Source organism: Bombus vancouverensis, chromosome 13, assembly GCF_051014615.1.
Source record: "Bombus vancouverensis nearcticus chromosome 13, iyBomVanc1_principal, whole genome shotgun sequence".
Taxonomy (NCBI): domain Eukaryota; kingdom Metazoa; phylum Arthropoda; class Insecta; order Hymenoptera; family Apidae; genus Bombus; species Bombus vancouverensis.
In genome coordinates, this window is record NC_134923.1 from 202,872 (window position 1) to 229,784 (window position 26,913).

A 26,913-nucleotide genomic window follows, 5' to 3' on the forward strand; every position below is an offset into this window, starting at 1 on the left:
AACTTTATTATAACTTTGGCACTTACAGTAGAATAACGTTGAACAGAGAAAGGGGTGTTGTACAAGAACAGCAACTAGAACGAGAACTCCCCGGGCTGGGTGAAGTCTCGGCTTATATACACCCTGGCTTGGGGATGTTGGGGAGTTTGGTGTGGATTCCAAGGAGTCCGAAAGTCGGGGTTGGGGCCTTATCTCTGATGGGGACTAAGATGCGTCGCGGCGTTGGCGTCCGACAGTCGGGAGTCGATGTCTTTTCTCTGAGAGGTAATTGGTGTCACACCGGCAATCGTTACGTCGGTTTTCATAGGCCTTGGCATCGTGTTTTGTGGATGCGCAATGGTCCATAACGTCTTCGTGTGGCAGAGGGTAAGAACATATCGCTATTAAAAAAGAAAACGAACACGTTCAAACACGTCTAAATCATCTTTTATGTGTATTTTACCCGGAAATCATTTTATCGTGAAATTTTGTTTTTCAGAGTTACCATAATTTATCTGGTAGAGTTCATAAAAATTTTTCTGAAATCAATTGCAAGCTTTTAGGAAACCAGGATTTTTCACATTTTTAAGAAGCGTTATAATTATATTGCTGATCTTTATACGTTCGTGCGAAATTGAAAAGTACGCAAATGGCGCAAAATGCATAAAATGCGCTAAAATATACGTATATAAGAAAACAAATCTCGATTAAAATTTTATTTCTTTGATTATGTTCGTAAAACTACAAACTTGTATAAAAATACGCATTCTAGTTATAAGTGTTAAAACATTCGATCTAGTCCTTATCACATTCATGAAAACCTCCATTTAACCATTCGTTGTATCAACAAACATTCATATGCAAAACTTACCACCTACCACATCCTCCGCGTATTAATATAATCCCCTTTTATAAATTATACACTTTAGAATGGACTGGTTGGGTCAGAGTCATATAAGCTTACAAGTTCTCGAGGAGTTCTACCGAAGTTACATTTACGTTTGCATAATTTCACCGAAAAAGATACTCTGTAGAATGACAGGTTCGTTTGTTTATGTGATCCGCGATCGCAACTATTTCAAGGGGATTTTATAAATAACCATACACACGATATTCAGTGTATTTTCGTATTCTCGTTTATTTTTGGGAGATTTGTAAAACTGTTGAACAAAATAATTGAGTAACGATTATATTTGCTGAGAAAAAGTCTTTTTCTCTGTACCCCTCCTTCTACTTCAAGCATGTAGTATTGACAATAAGATTGACAATGGCTGAAAGTAATCCAAAAGAGTTTTCACCATGGTTATCGGTAACGAAAAAGATTTGAATCATCTTTAATACTTATTCGTAACTAGAATCATTTCAACTAAAATGTAAATTCTTATATTATAACTTTTTTAATTTGTTATGGCCCCTGACTACAACCTAACCTATCATTCTTATTTCGTAGGAGAAGACGAATGCCGTGAAGGCGTTAGCGCGCGAACAGTGCGAAGCGGCGGTACAGCTGCAGCGTCAGCAGCAGCTGCAACAGCACCAGAACCAGCCCCAGCTACAACAGCAACAACAACTACGTGGCCTGTTAACCATCCACCATGCTGGCTGCCCAACGAAAGTCGGGCCCGTGACGAACCAACTAAATACCAGCCACGCAACGCACGGCCGAGCTGCACAGTACCAACACTATCATCACCATCATCATCATCGACACGTGTCAATGTCTCCACCGCCCTTGTTGCTCTCATCGCCAGCTCCGATCGCGGCGACGCACAATCATCTGAACGTGAGCGGACACAGAAACGTGGTTACGCCACCGGATATACCAGCAGATAGATCGCCACCGAGTCCTGGAAATAAGCTAAATAGATCGCAGCATTTGCCACGGGAAGCAACCGGCAGCGTCAGTCCTGGTCTTCCGGCTGCCACATTGGATCTAAGTAGCGCAGCAACCACCAATAGTCCGCATGAATTGTCCACGTTAGTTTAGAAATTTGGTCCGAACATTATATCTTCACATAGAATTGGAGATTAATAGTTGATAGTTAATTTACACATCGATCTTTTTATTTGTAAATTGGGTCGTGGTTTAGAGTTGGTTTGTAAAAATTCGGTCCTAATTGTTAAATGATGAATATTGATTAAGAATAATAGGCATTGATGTACCAATCTTTTTTTAACTTATATACTTGAGCACACGCATTGGAGATTTCACTTTTATTCAGTGAAACAGCAACTTCATTACTCGCTTATTCAATACGGCAATTGCATATATTTCATGGACATTTTAACAATGTTTTGAATAATTTCTAACGGTACAATTGTGATGAAGTGAAAAAAATCGTGATAAGAAACAGAGAGAAAAGTTGCTCGTTAATGAATATTGACCAGAAATAAAGTAATTTCTAAAGAATATCCCGAAGACGTCGTAGATATTACGAAAGGAATGATTAATTTATACCCGCCTGTATCTTGCCATTACCATACTATTATTATTATTATTAATATTGTTAGTAGTACTTGATTACATTATTATTAATATTAATATTATTGCCTTATTATTATTAATGTTATGGAACCTCTAGTCCTAGGCTACTTTCGCTGCCACGAAAGGATAAGATTTTCGAATTTTTGACTATTACGTGTAATTCAAGTTTTCCTGTTGCGCATGCGCAGTAGAAAGAAAGTTAGCGGAACTCAAATCTCGAACTATAGAGAGTTGAAAAGTAGTAAAAGTAAAAAAGCACGAATAACATTTGTATTTGTGCTGGATTAAGTTTGATAATTGAAAATTGAGTTTGATGATAACATTTTTTTCGTATTCGCTTTGGTAAATATTAGTTTTATTTAAAATTGAACAAAGCATTTTATGTTTTTCAAATACGGTACATAATCGTAATATCGAATTTTGTAAACTGATAGTAAGAAACTCTATAATTCGAGACTGGAACTTTGATCAAGTTCACATTGAACGTAAACTGACTTAATTTTGTTATTTAAGCGTGTATACTATACGTGTTTGTTCCTTCTTCTCTTGTGCGCAGGCTATAGCTTAATTACTTCCAATAAACGCAGTTATATCGAATCAATGACCGATACAAATTTAGATATTAGGATTATTTAAACAAGAGATTAAAAACTAAAAAGTATTGTTTTTATACTGCATATGTACATATGCAATATGAATGACAGTTTGTGTAATAATATGTACCCCTCTTCTTAGTTTACTTTTGTATATTTTGCGACATTTGATATTAATTTTATGAGGAACGTACTTACACTTTATCTTTGTAATTAAATGTGAAATGAAAGAAAAGAAATGACATGAGAAAAGGAAATTCGATGTATGAGTATATACGAATTGACGGAATTAAAATTTAACGCTATATTTAAATAGAAGACGTGAAATATCTTGTCATCTTAAAATAACTTGATCATTCCTATTCTTTTACATAAAAACACTTTTCGACTGTAACTTAAGAAACATGTCTGCTAACGTGAAACGTGCCAGAAAAAATTAACAACTTCCATTAAATTGGCAAATTTCTCATTAATATCGTAAAACTCGCGTTTACAAAGATCAGATCAGTGTACATAATATACAAAACAAATGCAGAATATATAAATATAGCACATACGTTCTGAATTATATTCGAATTGGGCAGGGTAACCAAGTGAAAATATGTAAATTTCACGATGTGTAATGTACACTTTATCGAATTTGTAAGTAGTGTAGAAATAGAATATTTTACACGTAACAAAATATACAAACGACAATACACAAGTTAAATTATTTGTTAGATCCATGTATAACAAGCATAGTACAAAAGTGTTTTAGCTTTATGTACTGGTAATTATGAGAAATACCAACTTAATAGATGTATTTGGTATGTACCTAGTTAAGAAAACAATAAATTATTCTGAACAGATAAAGCGTTTAGTAGCTTGTGAAGTATGAATTTTCGAAAACGTAAGTATTTTGTATCTAAGTAGTTAAGAAACGCGAGCAAGGGAAATCAAACAAAGGAACAAAGTTTTTTTGTTTAAAAATATTTAATTTGTTGTTCTATTATCCGAGGTTAGAAGCGATAATGTACAAAATCTGAATAAATAAGATTCTTCAATATTATTGAATTTTAATTCTAGGGTAAAGTAATATATCCGCATATTTTATTTATATACAATATGTATAAATAATGATGTGATTTGACTAATTTTGTTGAAAGAATATTTGTACTTTTTACGTAAAACTTCAGTCTTTTACAAACTTTCTTGTAATTAATAAACCAGTAAACACAATATTAATAAAATCTATTAAAATTATAAACAAACTCATAAGTTTTAATTTTAGTCCTTAAAGGTTGAAATATTTTGCTCCAATGTCGAGACATTTGTTTTAATCCAAAACATTACTATACTGAATCGATAATGTTGCATGTGCCACGAAAATGATGATGGTGTCAGATAACTTGTTGTGAAACGAAAAAGCATTGCATGTACATTTCTGTTGTTTTGTTGACCATGAGTTTGATGATCTTTTAAACTTGCCCATAGCTAAGAAATCAAACAGTATATCTAAACGAAATTAATTTCAAATTATTTTTTAGGTTCTAAGCTTTTATCTAATCTTTCAGAAGTTGCAAAATTTATTCCACAAGAGTCTTTTTTATCATAACCAAGTACACATCTTAAAACCATTTAAGTCTTCCTTAGTAATTTCTTCTTATCTTTAATAGTAACGAAAATAATTTAGATGAACGTTTTAAAATTGACACCCTGTATATTAAAAATAAAAGATATATTTTCTTCATAATTGGATAGGCTTTTTACAATGGCAATGTACAAATATCAAAATTGCAATTATACTATAACATATGTATATATATAAGCTTCACATTTAAACACAAGATTCTTTATTATATTTTTTTAATACCAATATTTTAATAATTATAACAAGGGGTTTTTAACAAGAGATGTACAACATTGTATACAAATTTTCAAAAACCTATAGATAATTTCAGTTATGCTCTTGCATCATTAATTGTTGATGGAACTCTTACCTCAATTCCATCTAGTTCCTTAGACATTACTATTTGACAGCCTAGCCGTGACCTGAAATTAAATATTATATAACTGAATATGTCAATAAATATATTTATTGCTATACAAATTAATACTAATACACAATAAGATTTCTATTTATCCATTTGAAAATCAACATTGTAAATATGCTAATTCCAACATAGATTTGTAATGATTATAGGGTCATAAATAAAAAACTATGAAAATTTATTATAATTTCAGTTTCGTAGTATTCAGAGATAGCGATTTGAAATTCTACATTGAGATGCAGATTTCGAAATACCCAATACTAACCTGTTTTTACATAAATTTAAATAGAAAAATTCACTTTATAAAATATTAAAAGGTAATAGAATTAATAATGTGAATGATTTGATACTGATTATTATGAACTAACGTATCTGTTAATTCATATGCTCAATCCAACATGTCTAATTCTTCATCTGTTGGTTTGTCAGGAAGTGCATCATAAACTTCTTTCGAAAATATTAAATGGCACGTACTACAAGTTAATGTTCCTTCACAAGCACCTATATCAATTATATTTTAATATTACAACATACTTATATAACAAAGTATCAAAAGTTAAAAATAATAAGAATATTAAACTTGATAAAAATGAAAATTTTCAAATATTTTCTACCTCAAAATTATTTATTTTAAATTAAGTAAATTATGCTTCTTTAAAACATACCATATCCATCTAAATCAATTTCATTATTTACTACTATGTCTAATATAGTATCTCCAACTTTCCCTTTTGCTTTGATTCTCTCTCCACTTGCTTTAACAAACGTTATATTTACTCTGAAAATAATATTTATGAAAGATAAAAATTATCTCAATATAATTATTTTCTTTATTTTTTGTGTTTCTTCAATTAATCTTCTCTTAATTATACCTTAATTATATGTATCACTTATGATAATAGAAATAATTTAAAAATAAGATATACTTGTCTTAATAATACATAAATAAAATTCGTATATCATATATTTATAACAGTGTTATATTTTTAGTTGTTCATTGTCAATGTTGTTCTTATTAATACTATTCTATTAATACTATGTTATTTTTCTAGATGTTATACTCCTACAAAGAGAAAAATTTCTTAGACATTATTATTAGCATTATTATTTTGACACCAATTTTATATTGGAAGGTAAGTACTGAAATTCTATTAAAAAAAGAAGGAAAGCACAAGAAACTCTGTATCACTTACTCTTGTTTTTCTGAAAGTGGTTGCGTGGTCGATATTCCTCTTGTTGCCTGCAAAAAGGGCAACGTTGTGTTGCTTGTATATTTTGAATAATTTGATGCAATACCGAGAATTGATCTCGAAAATTTTTGTAATTGATTTACTAACGCCATTCCACTGTCATAAATATCATGAGTATGGGACACCCTGACCGAACACCAGATAAGTATTGCGGAAAATATCAATTGTAGATCAATTGTACTTTGTACAAAAACTTTCACGGCATTCTTCGGCTGCTATACTGGGACGTTCCTTTACTGTGATAGGGTTATAAAACGATTCCTAACACAAGTGACGTATCCCTACCGGACACGTGCTCTTCGGGCCACACGTTTTATGATACAAGACCAGCAAAATGATCAATGTGTAATTTTACATATCTTACATTTTTTCCAAATGAAATATTGTTTTTATTAAACGTTTAAAACCTCAGGCAACATTTATTTCATCTGATTTCAGTTTTACAAATATATATCTATAATACATATCTGTATAAATTACGGTCTGGTTATATCAAACAGGGACCGACACTCGCTAGGGAAAACTGCCCAAAAATTGAATCGTAAAAACCAATATGAAAGACAACAAATTTCTCGTTCTGCGGAACAAATAGAAATGAGCAGAGTATCTTTATCTTTATCTGAGACATTCAAAGCGTATCACGCATACGCTAAACCTGAAGAAAACTTTCTTGTCTTCCATGTTCATTTTTCCCTTTCCATTTCCGAACGGTTTCTTCTATATTTATTTATATGTTCGTGATTGATGCTATTGACAACATACAACTAAGGGGAAATACGAATAGTAATAGATAGATGTATAATTCATTATGCAATTTTATAGAATTAAATCTTATTTATCTTCAGATATAAAAACTATATTTACCAGCTGAAACACTAACGCATATGCAGTATAATATAATCTACTTAACAATCTCGTTTTAGTTATAATATGTGATTAATTCTTTTGCTATTTCGCTATAAACAGTTTTTTGTGCATACAATATTTTTTTATAGTATTCTAATATATTGTTAGATATTGTAAAGAAAGTAAAATACAGTTATTGAAGTCTGGGAACATTCAATGTTAACCTTGCTTCAAAAAATAATCTTTCGAATGAATGGGGAATAGATTTTTAGTATTATAGTTGGTATAATGTCATCATTGTTTACAATGTGTTAGAGTTAAAGAAATGAGACAAATTAATATTTCAGAAGCAAATTCAATATTTAAATGATGTTATTTTTAAATGGCAGATGATATGAATGTTCTTTTTATACGAGGAAATGGAAACGTATGTATGGTAATGGAAACGTAATGGTTTTAACATTATTTTAGTACAAGATCTTAGCATAATAGTAATTAACAGTATCCACTACCTTTTAGTCAATTTTTGAAAAATGACATATATGATAATTTGCAATAGTTTGATAATAAAATACTTGTATCAATATTAATAACGTATAATTTGCTATCTCAAAAGGATACAGACACAGCCAATGATAATGTTTGGGATGATAGTGCATTAATAGAAGCATATGATAAAGCAATAAATTTAGCAAAAGAAGAAGTTATCAAGCGAATGGGAATGGATGTTGGAAATTCTCAACCGAAAGAAGACCTACAAAATCTTAAGCAGCCTAAACACGCAAGTAAATTACACAAGGTTGTGATTTTGATAGAATATTACAAATTTGATACAGAATATTATTAAATATATTGATTAAGAAGCAAATTATTTTATTTTGCTATTTACTTATATTTATTTGTATACACATCTTTCCTCTATAGAAATGGATCATAGGAGCACCTTATCGTGCAATATACAAAGAGGATGGAGAAATTTATGAGGCTATAATATCAAAAATTTACGAAAACAATGGCACGTGTTGAAGTGGTTACCACTTCTAAGAAAACTCTACATCTGGTCTTTTTTAGTTTTCTCAAGCACTGAAGCCATCGACAGCGTGTAGACAAAAGACTGCGACGAAGTCAGGCCATAAACAGTAGACAGGCGACGTTGGCTTCGGGGTTTTTCAGTTATTAGGTAACACAGCTAGCGTGCGGATCTGGACCAGCTCAAATTGTATTTTTACTTATTACACTTCTATTTAAATATATTTTCTACCTTACAATTTATCCACGTGTTTTCTCTGTTTACACACCGAATAACCTCAACAGGTTATGGGCCCAGGGCTGTAAATTGCAAGGTAGCAACGTGAAATGAATAAATTGTTAAAGTGTTGTGCTTAGTAAAATAAGGGATAATGCTAAAATGGAATCAGCAAGTGCGAAGGTCGAGATGTTACGCGGCGAAGAAAATTGGCTCCAGTGGCGTTTTGTTATGCGTACACTTTTGGAGGAAGACGACGACCTGATCAACGTGTGTGAAGGGAATTTGTGTCATCCAGGTAACAGCGCGGAGAAAGAAATCGCTCGTGGAAGATTTTTGAAAGCAGATCGATTAGCGAGAAAATTAATCGTGACCTCAGTAGGAAAGAAACCGTTGGATCTTCTTTTATGTTGCACGACAGCACATGAAATGTGAAAAAAGCTGAATACAGTATATGACATGAAGTCGGATGAGAATTTAAATATGGTCCAGAAGCAGTTCTTCGATTTTAAATGGGAAGAATCTGAAAATGTCTCTTACAACCTATCAAAGTTGGAACTCATAGCGGCGAAGATGAAAGTCCTTGGGAGTGAAATTGGCGAGAAAATGCTGATAACACGCATTTTATCGGTGTTACCAAACAAATTCGATCATTTTCACAGTGCGTGGGATTCCGTAGAAGAAGAAAAGAAGACTTTAGACAGGCTTAGTACCAGGCTGATGACGGAAGAAATTAGATGGAAGAAAGACGACCAGGAAACATCGGTGGCACTGGTAACGAAAGGTAATAATTATAAAAGGGAACAGCAGAAGCAGTCAAGTAAACGCGAATACGAGAAACAAGGACCAAGTTGCTTTAACTGTGGAAAAGTTGGCCATCTAAAGAAGGATTGCTTTAGATGCTTTATATGCAAAAGGAAAGGCCACACCAGCAAAAACTGTTTTAAAAATAACAAAAGAAGCAACAGTAGAGACAACCAGGAACCTAGAAACCAAAATCGGGATCACAGCGGAATTGGTCTATTAGGAAGTACCTCAGCGATACAAACGGCAAACCCTGATGTTTGGATAATCGACTCAGGAGCTACGGATCACATGACAGGACGACGGGAATGGTTCAGCGTTTTCGAAGAATTCGATAACACGGTGAAGATAGAGATCGGCGATGGTACGTTCATGGATGCGTGCGGCAAAGGAAAAATCAGAGTAGACTTTTGTGGACGGCAAATGGGTAACATGTACAATGAACGATGTTCTATACGTACCAGGTATGAAAAGAAATCTGTTTTCGATTAGATCTGTCGCAAGAAGGGGCATAGATTTTTGTATTTCAAAGGAAGGGACCAATTGCATATTTTTACAAAATCAGAAAATAATAGCAAGAGGTTCTGTTATCGGAAATTTGTATAAAGTAGATATGCGAGTTATCATACCGTCAGTTTGTAATTTTAGCAATAGAGCGGAGTCAAACGCGGACACATTGCAGTTATGGCACGAACGGCTATGTCATCAGAACATCAGACATGTTAAAGAATTCTTAAAGAATTCAAATATGAAAGTTGTAGAGGATAATAACTTTTTCTGTGAAGGTTGCGCGTACGGGAAACAGCATAGATCGAGTTTTCACGAGAAAATCAATCGGGCGAATAAACCTCGCGAAATTATTTATACGGATGTATGTGGACCTATGGAAGTCGAGTCATTAGGCAAGAAACTGTATTTTCTGACATTTAAAGATGATTTTTCAAAATTCACAAAGATTTACTTCTTACGACGTAAGTCAGAAGTAATTGAAAAACTAAAAACCTTTTGCCTAGAAGTTGAAAATCAATTTAAGGATAAAATTAAAGAAATTCATAGTGATGGAGGGAAAGAATTCCAAAATAAAGAAGTCAAAGAATTTTTAAGAAGTCAGGGAATTAGGCACACGATTAACGTCCCATACACTCCTGAACAGAATGGTGTCGCAGAAAGGGAAAATAGAACAATAGTAGAGGCAGGTCGGTCGATGCTATATTCGAAACCAAATCTACCGCTGTTCTTATGGGCCGAAGCCATGAACACAGCAGTACATGTCATAAATAAGACGGGGCCGACAAGACAAGATAAGAAAACACCATATGAACTGTGGTACGGGAAACCGCCGAATTTAGAAAAGTTTAGGGTTTTCGGTACTGAGTGCTTTGCTCACATACCTGCGGAGAAAAGGACAAAACTTGACAAAAAGGCTAACAAAGGATATTTGGTAGGCTATTTAGATGACGGACGAGGGTATCGAGTGTACGTGCCAACAGTAAAAAATGTAATATTAAGCCGTGACGTAATATTTAAGCCTGAACTAGAAAATGCGAAATTCGTAAAATTAAGTTTACCGAAAATTGTCGAGCGCGAAGATGTGAGTGCGCAGAGCGATGGAGCATGTACGTATGAAAGTGCAGAGAGTGAACATGAAAAACAACCTCATGGAACTAGCGACAATGTGAGACAATTGAGAGATAGAGATAAGATCAAACGAACCGATTTTTATGGTAACCCAGTAACGTACGTAGCGAAAAAATTACCGGTGGATTTTAACGAAGCGATGAGATCCGAAAAGAAAGAGTTATGGGAAACAGCTATGAATGATGAAATGAAATCGCACCATGAAAATAAGACGTGGATACTTGTAGAAAGACCTAAAGATCAGAAGGTACTTAGCAATAGGTGGGTTTTAACGATAAAGCTAAATCCGGACAACTCGGAACGATACAAAGCGCGACTTGTAATAAAAGGGTGTTCACAGAAAGAAGGCATAGATTATAAGGAAACATATAGTCCAGTTGCTCGGTTTGACACAATTAGATTAATGCTCAGTATTGCAGCCAAAAATAATTTACACCTCGGACAGTTCGACATTAAAACCGCATTCTTATATGGAAGTCTGAAAGAAGATATTTATATGAAACAACCTAAAGGTTATGATGATGGTACAAATCGGGTTTGTAAATTGCTAAAAAGCCTATATGGCTTAAAGCAGTCTCCAAGATGTTGGACGGAACGTTTCACAAAATTTATCTCGAACTTAAAATTTTATCAGAGTAACGCAGATCCTTGTTTTTATATTTATACAGAAGACGACAAATTAATGTTGATGACCATATACGTAGACGATGGACTGGTAGCAGCTTCAGACGAATCTTTAATTGATAAATTCTTCGATGATTTAAATAAAGAATTCAAAATTACGAGTTCGAAAGAAGTAAAGAGTTTTCTTGGACTTGAAATTAATAGATTAGAAGATGGTTCAATATTCATTCATCAGAGTAGGTATATCGAAAACATATTGGAAAAATTTAATATGAATGAGGCAAACAGTGTTTCTACACCTATCGAGACTAATTGGAACGAAAGTAACATAGGCGATAATGATTGTAACGCACCATACAGAGAAGCCGTAGGGAACTTAATGTTTTTACAAACCGTAAGTAGGCCAGATATTAGTTTTGCAATAAATATAGCGGCGAGACACTTAGAGAATCCAAACCAGTATCAATGGAAATTAGTCAAACGAATTTTGCGCTACATAAAAGGGACCGCAGACATGGGACTCTTATATACAAAAGCAGGCAGTCTCGAAACCTTTAGCGACGCTGACTATGCAGGCGACAAAGAAACAAGAAAGTCGACATCAGGCGTTGTATGTAAGTATGCGAATGCGGCCATCACATGGCAATGTAAGCGACAACAATGTATAGCTCTATCTACGACCGAAGCTGAATATGTCAGTGCAGCCTCAGGAGCGAAAGAAATTATGTGGCTAAAGAAAATATTTCTTGAATGTAAATTAGAGATCCTTAAGTATATGCTATGTGTAGACAATACTAGTGCCGTGAAATTAATTAAGAATCCAGAATTCCATCAAAGAAGTAAGCATATTGACGTAAGATATCATTTCTTGCGAGATTTATACAATAGAGGCGAAATTGATATAACGTATGTAACAAGCGAAGAGCAATTGGCAGATATATGTACAAAGGCGTTGCCAAAACCGAGATTTGAATATTTAAGGAAAAAATTAGGTTTGAAAAGTAAAAAAGATATTAAGAGGTAATTGTTTGTAAACATGTAGAGTTTTTAGGGAGGGTGTCGAAGTGATTATTACTTCTCAAAAAAAAAAAGAGGAAAAACTCTACATGATCTGTTTAGTCTTCTAGCTTTTTTTTTGTGTAATAAATTAATTTGTATGGAAAAGAGAAAGGCGGCTGGCAAATGTACTTGAGAAGGCATTGACAAATTAATTTTCAGATATTTACGACAAGAGTTAGAAAATATTAAGAGATAATTTGTAAATTTGAGATAATTGTTTGTAGGGATGTAGAGTTTTAGGGAGGGTGTTGAAGTGGTTACCACTTCTAAGAAAACTCTACATCTGGTCTTTTTTAGTTTTCTCAAGCACTGAAACCATCGACAGCGTGTAGACAAAAGACTGCGACGAAGTCAGGCCATAAACAGTAGACAGGCGACGTTGGCTTCGGGGTTTTTCAGTTATTAGGTAACACAGCTAGCGTGCGGATCTGGACCAGCTCAAATTGTATTTTTACTTATTACACTTCTATTTAAATATATTTTCTACCTTACAATTTATCCACGTGTTTTCTCTGTTTACACACCGAATAACCTCAACAGCACGTGTGTTGTAAAATTTGTAGGTAATACCTTTAGCATGATGGTTATGTCAATTAAGAAATGTACTAAAAATACATATATATATGAAGTAAAGGCTTTCGCATAGTCTATCACAGTGTCATTCAGCAGGTCCTTAACTGGGCAGGAGTACCTGTCAATGTCTATGGGGAGACCCGTGGGATATAGGGTCATGAACCATAAACATGCATGTTACTTATTGTTCATTATTAGCTGCGTGGAATATAATTCTCCTCATTAGACGAGTGATTATTACTACATATATCAAGGCAAACATTTATACATATACATTTATGCACGGGAAATTCTAATACATTGCCTGTAAGGACAGTAACTGAATGGCACTCAGTCATTCTATTAAATGACAAAAATTTCTTTTACTCTGTGTTTAGGCTATGGTAATACAGAGAAAGTCGAGTTGAGTTCTCTTTTAGAATCAGAAGGTTTGCAAAGTCAAATAGCACAACCAAAGAAAGCTTTGGAAGAGAAATTCAATGAAGAGAACGATGAGACTTGTGAGACTAATTTTTCTACAAATGTAAATTCGAAAAAATATAATGTAGAAAAAATGGATTGTGACTCTGAAGAAGCAAATGCGTATAAACATCACTTCATACCGGGACCATCTTTCAATTCGATGACTGATATATTGCCACCTGCACCTCCTTTACCACCACAATTAATGGCCAAGTAAGTACAATTTAAAAATTCTAATGGAATGCTGAATACTTCTAATATTAATAAGTAATTTGGAATAAGTTTAACATTTTATTTGGAAAAAAAATACGAAATTTTAATAAAATGTACTAGATTACCAGATAATGATACAGACGCACTTTCAAGTATGTTGATGTCATGGTATATTAGTGGTTACATGGTATATTACACAGGTAATTATTTCATATAAGTATTTTATTGTATATTAAATTTTCAATGGACTATGTTATTTCTTTTGTAGGTTATTATCATGGTTTGAAACAAGCAAGAAACAATCAAGAGAACAGGAAGAACTGTTGATTATATCAATTTTTTCAATAACAATATAACAATAATATAAGATATAATAAAATATAAAACTCATTGTATTTACTTACTTCAATTATTTGAAATAAAGAACAGCTTTATTTTCATATAAGACTTTAAGACTTTTCTAAAAATAATTACTAAGATAAGAAAACATAAAAAACATATTTTTGATAAAATACACTCACATATATATGTCGGGTTATCATTAGGATTTAAGGCTCGTAATGATCCTTCGTTTGAATTAGCCATTGTTTTACGAAACGGGGGAATATATTTACGCGAATAAACAAGATTTTACAGAATATTATGAATAATGAGTTTAATAAATAATAAGATTAACAAACGATAAGTTTAACTAATAATTAGATTAAAGATTAATAAGTTTAACGAACAATAAGAGGAACGAATAATTAGCCATTGTTTTACGAAACAGAATATATTTACGCGAATAAAAAAGATTTTACGAAATATTATGAATAATGAGTTTAATAAATAATAAGATTAACAAATGATAAGTTTAACTAATAATTAGATTAAAGATTAATAAGTTTAACGAACAATAAGAGGAACGAATAATATGTCTTACGAATAATGAATTTAACGTATAATGAGATTAACGATTGATAGGTTTCACGAATAATGAATTTAATTAACGCTATTAACAATGTTCCGGGGTTCAAACGAATCCACGGTCAACGGGATAACTCTTTACTATGTGTAGAATAATTTTAAACACAAAATACAATTGCTGAGACACTCGGTAAATTGCTCGATGTATCACTTTCCAAGGCGATCACACGAATGAATATCTGATGAAAATCTTTTTCGCTATACGACTGCATTTGTTTGTTATATGCTCGCTGGAAACATCGAGAAGGTTCCAATCGTTGTTGCTAGGCAAATTCTGTCAAAAGTTTGTTGTATACTCTTTGGAAACATCGAGAAAGATCCAAACGCCGTTGCTAGGCAGTTTCTGTCTGGAGATTGATTCCTCATACAACGTGTGTCCCATTATATCGACATCTCTAAATTACAATTCTATGTGATTTCTAGGGAGAACAATACAACCGATCCACACCTTCGTCAGGCAAAACGTTTATCCCGTGACCGTGGCTACGTTCAGCGACCAGTTGTCACCTCGAACCCACTTTCGCTTTTCACAAATGTCAAACAATTACAGATGACAATTACTTAATTACAGTTATGATAAGATCTGGGCTAAAGCATTAAAAGGCCTCCTCAAAATTGCATAGGGAAGGCTCCGGTTTTCATTTCATCTCCGACACGGCCATACTGACTATCACACGTCCTCGTGTGCAGCTAAAATACAGAGTTTTAACATTAGACTCGGTGTAACTGATATTATTTACCATTCGATTAGATGTTCCAAATAAGTCAAGGGTCCAATTCAGCAACAAGCTCTGTTCAAAAATTTGACAAGCAAGGAAATGAAAAAAGAACTCAAATTAGTGTTATAGTTTGTATTTAAAGTACCAGTTGCACTCCGTAAATCACCAGTCAGACCGCAGTGACACGACAGATCATTTTCGACTCCACACAAAGATCTCAGTTTGTTGAATCACATAACCACGTTGGATGCATAACAAAAAGCACAAGACACCAGTGAGGATATTATAGAAAGCACAGGGCACCAGTGAGGATATTATAATAAGCGCAGGGCACCAGTGAGGATATTATAATAAGCGCAGGGCACCAGTGAGGATAATATAGAAAGCGCAGGGCACCAGTGAGGATATTATAAAAATACAAGCACTACACTGGGAGTATTATAAAAGGCGCATACACTACACTGGGAGAATTATAAAAGGCGCACACACTACACTGGGAGAATTATAAAAGGCGCATACACTACACTGGGAGTATTATAAAAAGGCGCATACACTACACTGGGTATATTACTATGACCACAATGCGGCGTTAATGATTCCCAGAGATCAATGTGCTCGCATCGTTATTATCACCGTCGCTGTCATCACCGCAGACATCCAACTCAGCAGGAATACAACCATCTGGCATCTTTCTCAACTTGTCGTGTCTATCCTTATATGACCGTTTGCCATCTAGAGTTTTTAAAATATATCTATCCCCCTCTAAAACTTCCGTTATCACGAATGGACCCTTGAATTTCGGATCTAGCTTTGTTTGGTTTCTCTCCTCGTTCTTACGTAACACAAAGTCACCGAGATTAAACCTAACTATCTTCGCTTTCGTTTTGTCAAACCGGTCTTTATCATAACTGGCGCAAGTCTCTATGTTCCGTATCGCTTGTTGCCTTACATTGAAGATGTCTACTTCCTTTTCCTCAATATTATCAGGCAACAATAAACCGTAGGGCCTAGCTGCCTTCCCAATTAATAATTCCAGAGGACTTGATTTGGTTACACGATTGGTAGTGCAATTCAAAGCCAGTTGTATTTCCCCAATCGCGTCTTGCCAAGATCGCCCGGTCGTTTCCACCGTCGTTAACATATTTTTCAGCGTACTCATAACACGCTCTACCTGTCCATTGGCCCTACTCGCACCAGTTGCTATTAAGTGAAGTCTAATATGTCTATTCTGGCAGAAATTTTGGAAATCTTTACCCGTAAAACACCTTCCTTGGTCTGCTATTACCCGGCAGGGATTGCCGAATAAAAATATAGCGGACTTAAGTGCTATAATGGTATTAAAGGAATCTAATTTACGAGTATGATACAGGTATACAAATTTCGTGAAAGCATCAACTAAAACAATGATATACTCTTTCGAGTCACTCTTACCACTTAATTTACCCGTTATATCCATGTGTACCGTATGCCAGGGTATGCTGGTCTTAGGTATGGGATGTAGTTCAGCTTGTACTTTACCCGAACTAGCCTTCGAAACTCGACAAGCATGACAGTTCTCAACGAATTTGCGAACATATTTCGCCATTCCTTCAAACCAGTAATACTCGTATAGTTTCTCAAGCGTTTTATCCCAACCTAAGTGCATAATGGACTGATGCACATGATTAATGACGGACCACCTGAAACCCCTTGGGACAATGGGCAAGCAAAGAGTTCTACCTTTTCTCTGTATTTTCCGATGGAGTGTACCAGACCGTAATTCATACGTATTCGCAATATCTTCCGCGAGCTCTTCATTTTGCAACTTACGGACGATCTCAGAGATTTGTGGGTCGCGACGTTGTTCTGCTAACAACCAATCATCGGAGATTTCAGATAGATTGATTTCTTTCTCTACAATTTTGTTGATCGTACGGTGATCCAGATCTACGGGATTTCTCGAAAAGAAATCTACATGAGCCATTCGTTTGCCTTCCCGATACATAATGTCAAAGGTAAAAGTTTGCAGGTAAGCCCACCATCTGTAAACCCTGTCATTTAAATGTACCTTGTCACTGGATGCCTTCAGAGAATTACAATCAGTGACAACAAGAAATTCCCGACCGTGCAGATAGTGACGAAAATGCTTGATGGCGTTTACCACTGCCAGCGTTTCTAACTCATAAGAATGATATCTAGATTCCGCAGGGCCAGTCCGCTTGCTATAATACTCAACTACTCTATTTTTACCTTCGACCCTATGCATTAGGATAGCCCCAAATCCTTCGGAACTAGCATCCGTATGTAGTTCTATTGGATATTTGGGGTCAAAAATCATTAGCACCGGCTCATTGGTCAGAATAGAAATTACTTTTTGCCTAATTTTTTCATGTTTATCCGTCCAATTTATGTTCTTGCTATCGGAAGTGAGAGCATACAAAGATTTCATTACCTGTGAGAATTTAGGAACAAATTTTCGAAAGTAAGAAGCTAAACCAATAAATTGCCGGAGCTGTGTAACAGTCGTTGGTGCGGGCAAAGAGCTCAAGGCTTGTACTTTACCTGGGTTTGGTCGGACTTCTCCGTTATGAATCACATAACCCAGATAAAGTACTGACGTCTTCAAGAAAGAACATTTAGAAAAGTTGAAAGAGAATCCGGCGTTTACGAGGGTATCTAGGACGGTGTTTAATCTTTCTAACGCCTGATCTATCGTATCGGCAATAATTAAAACATCATCCAAATAAACGACAACATATGAATAAGCAAGATCACCTAAGGCATTGAAAATGGCCCTCTGAAAAACAGACGGTGCATTCTTCAATCCAAACGGCATCGTCATGTATTCATATTGACCATCAGGAGTAACGAACGCGGTATATTCAGTCGAATTCGGGTGAATAGGAATTTGATGAAACCCGCTGGCCATATCCAGGCTTATAAAGTATTTCGCCCCTCTCAGTCTCGCGATCTGATCAGCTATGAGAGGAAGAGGGTACCGATCCGCGACGGTGTTTTTATTTAATGCTCGGTAATCTACACATAATCTATCTGAACCGTTCTTTTTTTTAACAAGTAATAAAGGGCTTGCGAATGGTGAATTACTCGGTCTTATGATTTTTGCTCGGATCAGTTCACCTATCCTCTCTCGAACTATTCCCCGCTCCTCCTCACTGAGTCTATAAGGACTTCGTTGCACGGTAACGTTGGGATCAATTAAACGAATTTCTAATTGACCCGTATTTACACGATTCCGCGGAAAACCCGTAATAAATGACTCTTTGTATTTCTCGAGAACAGAAATCAATCGATCTTTATCGTTACCGACTACATCAGTGTCGACCTCATTAATGTTGATCACATCTTCCGCGACTCTGCTACAAGCGTTAACTATTTTTGTCTTACAAATATCGACACTGTTTCGTGTAACATTCACGTCAAAACCTTGGCTCAAAATTTCACGACCAATCATGATATCGTATTTTAAGTAATTATCAGAAAGGGCATGAAAAGTTATCTCCAATGTAAAACCGTTAATACATACAGTGGATAAAATCTGAGATGTACTGTTAACACAAGTATTCCCTATGCCTCGCATTATTACTACATCAGTCGTTCGTTTGCCAGAAAATTTCGAAGCTACGGATTCTTTGATTAATGAGCATTCGGCTCCGGAATCGAAATAAAATGGGTACGACTCACCCAGATGACTTAATTTACCAGCTGGAGGCTCTACCACACAGGAGTCGACTCGACGTTCATTCTTGAAGCCGGATTTTCTGTTCTGCAGTTGTGGACAATCAGGTGCGATATGACCTTCCGCACGACACTTGAAGCAAACCACCTTGGACGATGAAGCTGGACGGTTTCTTTCCTGGTGTTGTGTATCCTTTGTATCCTTTGTATCCTTTGTATCCTTCCGCTGTTCACTACGCATCCTCTTGCGACACTCCGTTATTTTGTGTCCAAGAGTACCACAATAATGACACTTCACCCGGTAATGCGATAACTTGCGTCGTTTAACTTCAGGTTCCTCCGATGTATTTCCTAACAAAGTTGCCGGCAGATCGTTGTAAGGATAAGCTCTCATTTCTTCATAAAATTGTTCCTCCGTCTTGATATTATTTGCGAGCGTTAATCGATGAAAGCGTTGATCTTGTGAGTTTAGCATATAAAGAGTTAAGGCATTGAGTACTTCGGGCATCGTTAGATCTTGCATCTTTATCTGCAACATGGAACGGAGGCGACTACCGTAAGCTCCTAGAGTTTCGATCTCCGTCGGTCGTTCTCTGGACATCCTTATTAATGCCGTGGCGGCTGTCTCTCTGCCACCAAAACGCGAAAGGAATTGTTCCTTAAACGTTGGCCAGGAAAGTTTTCCACCGCGCACTATTTGTGAAAGCCAATGTGCAGCAGATCCCTTTAGGGCACGATTTAAAGCAGAAAGTAACACACTATCTTGCATCGGATAGTCTTTCAAAATCACATCTGTGTATGAACACCACGCGAATGGATCAGCGCCCGTGCCTTCAGGATCAAAACGTGACAACGTTACATCCTTAGGTTCCATACTCGACTTTTGCTCCCTAGGCTGAGTCATCTGGTTCATGATTTTCATGAGTTGTTCCAAAGTGACACTTGGGCTTGATCCCACTTCTGATGTCGGGTTAACATTAGGATTTAAGGCGCGTAACGATTCTTCGTTTGAATTAGCCATTGTTTTACAAAACAGAGAGTATATTTACACGAATAAACAAGGTTTTACAAATATTATGAATAATGAATTTTTATAAATGATATGATTGATTAACAAATGATAAATTAAATTATTAATTAGATTAAAGAATAATAAGTTTTATCGAACAATAAAAGAAACGAATAATATATCTTACGATTTACTAATTTAACGAATAATGAAAATTAACGATTGATAAATTTACAAATATTGAATTTAATTTACGCTATAAACAATGATCCGGGGTTCAAACGAATCCACGGTCAACGGGAAAACTTTAAACAATTTTATAACACAAAAAAATACGTTTGCCGAATCACTCGGAAAAATTACTCGATGTATCACTTTCCAAGGCGATCACACGAATGCCTCTCTGATTCAAATCTTTTTCGTAATCCGACTGCATTTGTTTGTGATATTCTCGCTGGAAACATCGAGAAGGTTCCAATCGTTGTTGCTAGGCAATATCTGTCAGAAGTTTGTTATATACTCCTTGGAAACATCGAGAAAGATCCAAACGCCGTTGCTAGGCAGTTTCTGTCTGGAGATTGATTCCTCATACAACGTGTGTCCCATTATATCGACATCTCTAAATTACAATTCTATGTGATTTCTAGGGAGAACAATACAACCGATCCACACCTTCGTCAGGCAAAACGTTTATCCCGTGACCGTGGCTACGTTCAGCGACCAGTTGTCACCTCGAACCCACTTTCGCTTTTCACAAATGTCAAACAATTACAGATGACAATTACTTAATTACAGTTATGATAAGATCTGGGCTAAAGCATTAAAAGGCTTCCTCAAAATTGCATAGGGAAGGCTCCGGTTTTCATTTCATCTCCGACATATATATATATATATATATATATAACTGTACATAATACGTTATAGGATAACATAGTATATAATTTTATATTTTAAAAATATGAGGCATACTATTTAAGATTGTCATCGATTTAAAATCAAAGTATGAAAAGGATACCCTGGAGAGAGTAAAACACAGAATCATTCCAACTAAACATTCAGATCGTACCGACACCTAGGTATCGTTTTACAATTAAATCTCGGTCTCGAATGGATTAAAATGAAATACATACTTGCAGCTTCAACATCTTCAATATCGAGGAGATTCAAACTTTACAAATAAAAGCGGCCTGTTCCCCTTTCCACGACAGACTCTCATACCATATCCGCTCTTATCCAGGCTTTTACTTGAAACCAGCAATGCGTTCATTTACAATTTAAATTTACCCGGACCATCTACTGAATCGTCAGCCTTTTATAAATATATAATGAACCCAGAACATGTGCCTGTGCCCCTGGTATCGATGTTCGGCTTGTGATGTTCGTACCGGAACCTTCGCACAATTTCAATTTGTCACGCGTGAACATCGATTCTTCCAAGGGTCACAGCTTTATGCGGCTAAATCCTTTAGAACGATTAAAATGATACTAATGATATGGTATTTTTTGCAAAGATTTAACATATCCATAAAATAGGAAGTTTCGTGCTCTCCTATTTTATATTAATTATAAATTAATAAGTTTTATATGTGTTATTTATAGATCTAATAAATTTTGTATTGGTTTACAGCAGGTGCTCCGGGTATAAACAGACGACAAACGAACAAATAGAAATTCAAACTATTGTCGTTGTTTAACTCGCATGGGACTATAAGCTCGAATTGGACTTAAACGTTACGATCGTCGAGAATAATTACTATGTGTACCCTGTACGACGGGCAGAGAATCTTAAGTTATTAACGGCAATTCCTTTGTGCATAATTCAAGTTTATTAACAACCTGTAATGGATAATCATCGATGAACTCTTTTTGAATAAAGTTCACATTTATAAAGCAAACACTATAAAATACGACAGGACAATTGTAATCGATAAATGACATTTTATTAGGATATTATAAGAAGCTAAGATATCGAGGTACATTAAAATTGAGTCCGCTGCAACCCTCATGACATTTAAAATCCTACGCGTATATTGAGTAAAGTTGTTATATTAAATATAATCATATTAAATACAAGCTCGTCCGCTGGATTCCCAAATTATTTGGTTAAATACTTTGAATACGAGAATACCGAGTGTTAACAGTAGTAAATCCTCTATATGGTATGTCTACTTTGCTATCTTGAATAGGTAAATAACATTTCACTTTAACGCATTTAACCAATATTATACGCATATGCACATAATGTTACTGTTACATATAATGATATATACGTAGATATACACGTTAATTAAATCCTCTATATGGTATTTTTATATCAGTATCGTAAACATTGTAAACCGGAAATCTTTTATTACACACGTACATATACAGTCAATATTATTGTTACATATAGTGATACATACGTTGATCCACACATTAATTAAATCCTCTATATAGTTTCTCGAGTAGTTCTCTTCAATACCGTTATATCGATGAACTCTTTTTGAATAAAGTTCACATTTATAAAGCAAACACAATAAAATACGACAGGACAATTGTAATCGATAAATGACAGTTTATTAGGATATTATAAGAAGCTAAAATATCGAGTTCTAATTGTGAATATCAAGCGCTCGTCGTTCGATGAGATTACCAATATTTTCTTCCTGCTCCTCTACATGGCGCTACGCAGGACTCGCTTCTGAGCACGTCTTTCTCGTTGGAGGCTTAATCTTTCTTTTCTTTTCCAGTAGAATTTTTACACAATTCTTTCTCCCTTTTATCATTAAATTACCTGTAATTCTTAACGATCTTTAATCTTTGTCGCTTCTTCCCTATATATATATTTTTGTTTACTTTTCTCCGTAGCGAATTTTGTCTTTCTGACGCAGGATTAGGTTCCTGGACTTAGGGAGTTGCTACACGCCAGCTCCACCATGGCGACGGCATTCACTAGGCAGCCTAGATAGCCACCTTTCAGCTCACGCTTCGGGACACTTTTTTCGCTGAGATTCTCCGCGATGAGGCATGAAAGCAGAGACCACCGTCTGCGGAGGCATGATTATTCTATTGTTCCTTTTAACGAGTAATCGTTTTACTCGAGTCCTCTTACTAAACCGTAAGTACAAAAGACTATTATACTTAGATAGGTACTTGGTCTCAAGAACCAACTTATTTTGGTCTTTCGATTAAGTTCTTAATTAAATGCTCAATTAGATATTCATAAATATATCTTCATAATATTTCCCTCATCTATTTCTTTGACATTCTAGCAACCTCGTTAAGACGTCCGCCACTTCAACTTCTATCTACAAGTGGCAAAAACTGAAGCTGACCTTCTTCATGGAGAAACATGCCGGAAATGGCATCCGCACGTGTGAATAATTATACTCAGTGTCCAGGTAGTTCTTTCGATCATCCGATAGAAGTCGTTTCTGTTTTTCAGAGTTCGTTCACGCCTCCAGAATGTAAAAATATCCAAGGAAGTACCATTAGGAAGCAATGAAATTCAGAGCTTCTGTGGTTATTCCTTTTTCTGATTGTTTCTTTTCTTTGCCCAAAATGGATGATTTCTATATCAAATTGTTTATTCGTATTTTTTTTAATATTCCTTGAGATTTTCAATCAACTCGATTTCGAATTTCTTAGCACCCGATCTTCTGGTTGACGTCGTTAAGAAAGAGGAACGAGTGCACAGGAAGCATGGTCGGCGTGAGCATGATTAGATCTGCCCGATGACCTTGCCAGTGATAATAGCGGTTCGTTAAGGTGGTTGCAGTCTTGGTTTGCTTCTGTTTCGATTTCCAGCGAACTCGTCAGCCGGCATGGCTTCAGAGATGCTCCCCCTGAAACAAGTCGAAGGGAAATAATTAATGGACTCTCTGTTCGATTGTACGTGGATGACAAGCTGACCGTAAAAAGAAATATACAAATACGATTAGAAAATATAATCCGAACCCCTTTCGGTTTGATCTGAAGGTTTCTTTTTCTAGACGGAACCAAAGATTCTTATCTGGTTTATGGTGAGCTAAGGAACTCTTTGAAAACAGCATTTATAATTTTCGAAAAAGAGACAGGTATTTCTTGCGCGAACAATTGAATAATTAATTCGTTCTCTAAATATCCTTATTTGTTGTTCCTAAAATACATAATGATTGGAAGCTTCTTACGGGAAGCGCAATCAGCCGCTGATATCATTGAAGTCGAAACGCCATTAAAACCATATTACGATTCGCATGCGACATGCTCCATTCATGAAAACACAAAAGCAATAAACAAGTACAAATCAACGAAATAAATCCTCCGAGAACGAGACGTTACAGGAATTATACCATTGCGAGGATACAAAAGACTTGCTCATGAGCTACTTCCTTCAAGTAGTTGAGCGGTGTATTTTCCGGTCGTTAACTTCCATATAATGGGATATTAAAGAGTACGGACACAACGCTGCTATTTTTCAACTGTTCATTATCAAATTACGCAGCGGGAATCGTTGCAACGACAAAACTGTAACGACTCGTACCTGCGTATCTTCCATTTAGCTACGGTAAACGCTGACTTGTCTGCGTTTTTTTTTTCACTTCCTCGTTACGGAAACCAGGAAAAGTGATTCACAATACAGTTTCTAACTGTACTTCTCGCGATTCTTCCTTAGAAACAAGCAATTGCTTCTTTTCAATTTCCTAAACCTATAATAAAACAGTCCATTCCTTGAATAGAAATTAACTTTAAAACTTTAGGCGCATACATTGTACGTATCGTATGTATGTATTTTGATTTGAAAAGAAACGCGGCAAACGCCTTTAAAAAGACGTTAGGTTTTCAACACCTTAACTAACTTAATTCCAGCGAGTCGTAAATCTGCTGCATCTCCAACATCTGAATATCCATCTTTTACAATGACTTGTTCTCCAACTTATTAAAATTACATCTCCCCCGTTGCACCGACCTTCTTTAAAGGTTCCCGCGGCAGGTTGAACCCGCATCACGTATCTTCCCTCTTCCTTCCACCCCTGTTCCCTTTCTCTTTCTATCGGACGGGAAGAGCGGGAACGCTTAAAACGCGCGAATCACGCGAGCGCCTCACGATTTGCGAAACATCACGTGAAAATCACCGATCCGATCTCCGTGCGCGCGGTGCACCGTGGGGGTAACGATTAAATCGACAGGATATACTTTATTGGCTATTCCGTTATTACAGGCTGTAGTTGGCGGGGAAATAGTCATTATGGATCGATGAACTCCATTGTAACAACGCACCTTCGAATTGCATCGGAAACGCTTCTGTATTGCGTGCACCGTATAACCTATCATCGTCTGTTTAGGGTAAATCAGTGGATCGGAAGTTACGTTTCTATGTTTCTCGCCTGTCAGTATAACACTGTGCAAGAGATACAGCAAGATCCTAAAATCATTCGAGTACAAGTAGCGTAAAATGGTCGTTTAAATTTCAATAAATTAACTATTCATACGTTAATTGTACGCGGTCAGGATTAAGGGGTACGGCGATGGAGAAGATTTTGTTAGCTAGATGTTGAGTAAATAATCGAAGATGATAATTTTATAAATGTTTCGTATTTATGATGATGGAAAAGATTTAATTTGAGTTACGTTACGTTTGAATAAGATAGACTTTTCCAAGAGTGGAGGATTTGTAGAGATAGTGGACGTAATAGTAGTATGATTTAATACTTGATGTGTCTTTTTTTTCTTTGACATATAGGTCACTGTGGGGAGTAATATTGATCTAGATATAACTATCTTTTCTGAGAAGTACGTATATGCTTATGGGAACTATGTTTGGTTAATCAATAGAGCCATTCTTTTGAGAAATTGAATCTAGAAGAATTCGACGATACTTTGCCTTGTTTCAATAGTACATCATTTTAAAGAAACGCCTGCGATTATAGTATATAATAGCACATAGGTATATGCAAAATTGCATTTTCAAATAATTAAATCAAAAATATAGGAATGTATCAATGGGAAGAATATTTGTTAAAGATCTTTCCTTTTTAATCAAATTCGTCCAACAACCCCATTCTCGCAAACATAAAATGAACGGTGCCTTTCTCAAAGAAACAAGAAGAAAATTGCTGTCGTTCTAAAGTTCTTCTCCATTGCTAAACTACCGTTCGTGTTTCTAGTTACACTCCAATTATTCGATTGTAAGAAGCAAGCAATCCCTCCATCCAAGGGCTAGATATAGTTTCTCGAGTAGTTCTCTTCAATACCGTTATATCGATGAACTCTTTTTGAATAAAGTTCACATTTATAAAGCAAACACAATAAAATACGACAGGACAATTGTAATCGATAAATAACATTTTATTAGGATATTATAAGAAGCTAAGATATCGAGTTCTAATTGTGAATATCAAGCGCTCGTCGTTCGAGGAGATTACCAATATTTTCTTCCTTAACAATATTAATTACGAAGTTTCGATACCGTTTATGACATTAAGATCTCTTAATAAAGTTGTATCGTTAAAATCTTACTGTTCCTAGGGAAAATATATAGTTAATATATATAGTTAAATATATGTCGGAGATGAAAGGACACCGGAACCTTGGGATAGCCCCGCAACATTGCAATCTAAAGGCCACTATAACTGTAACTAAACTATTGTAGTTATTCAATCCGATTGTAATTGTTCGAGATTAGTGACGGTGAGCTTTGGCTCGAGGTGACAGTCTGTCGCCCAACGTAGCCGCGGTCAAGGGATGAACGCTTTGCCTAACAAAGGTATGGAGTAATTCTATA

General features: G+C 35.4%; 3 protein-coding genes and 1 long non-coding RNA gene across 6 annotated transcripts; 3 read left to right on the forward strand and 1 right to left on the reverse strand.

The window, feature by feature from the left end:
• The first annotated feature begins 227 nt into the window (after positions 1-227).
• Positions 228-3,909, forward strand: LOC117162139 (uncharacterized). Of its 3 annotated transcripts, none has more exons than XM_076623634.1 (2): positions 228-366; positions 1,430-3,909. In XM_076623634.1, the coding sequence occupies exons 1-2, from the start codon at positions 337-339 to the stop codon at positions 1,964-1,966; spliced, it is 567 nt and encodes a 188-aa protein (XP_076479749.1). In that variant the 5' UTR covers positions 228-336; the 3' UTR covers positions 1,967-3,909. The 3 variants fall into 3 exon arrangements, 2 of the variants coding, with proteins under 2 accessions (XP_076479749.1, XP_076479748.1); XR_013059858.1 differs by lacking the exon at positions 228-366 and adding an exon at positions 376-1,352 and having other exon boundaries at positions 1,430-1,554; XM_076623633.1 differs by lacking the exon at positions 228-366 and adding an exon at positions 376-1,288.
• An 848-nt stretch (positions 3,910-4,757) lies between these two features.
• LOC143303484 (adrenodoxin-like protein 2, mitochondrial) lies at positions 4,758-6,542 on the reverse strand. Its single transcript, XM_076623635.1, has 4 exons — positions 6,281-6,542; positions 5,753-5,865; positions 5,456-5,588; positions 4,758-5,088 (listed from the first exon to the last, which is right to left on the reverse strand). The coding sequence occupies exons 1-3, from the start codon at positions 6,427-6,429 to the stop codon at positions 5,476-5,478; spliced, it is 375 nt and encodes a 124-aa protein (XP_076479750.1). The 5' UTR covers positions 6,430-6,542; the 3' UTR covers positions 4,758-5,088; positions 5,456-5,475.
• Positions 6,543-13,111: 6,569 nt separating this feature from the next.
• LOC117162206 (uncharacterized) lies at positions 13,112-14,188 on the forward strand. Its single transcript, XM_033344073.2, has 3 exons — positions 13,112-13,802; positions 13,923-14,002; positions 14,071-14,188. Exons 1-3 carry the CDS (start codon positions 13,474-13,476, stop codon positions 14,127-14,129), a joined length of 468 nt encoding a protein of 155 aa, XP_033199964.2. The 5' UTR covers positions 13,112-13,473; the 3' UTR covers positions 14,130-14,188.
• Positions 14,189-22,939: 8,751 nt separating this feature from the next.
• On the forward strand, positions 22,940-23,866 carry LOC143303491 (uncharacterized). Its single transcript, XR_013059875.1, has 3 exons — positions 22,940-23,268; positions 23,423-23,551; positions 23,799-23,866. It is a non-coding gene; the product is annotated as an uncharacterized LOC143303491 (long non-coding RNA).
• Positions 23,867-26,913: the final 3,047 nt, after the last annotated feature.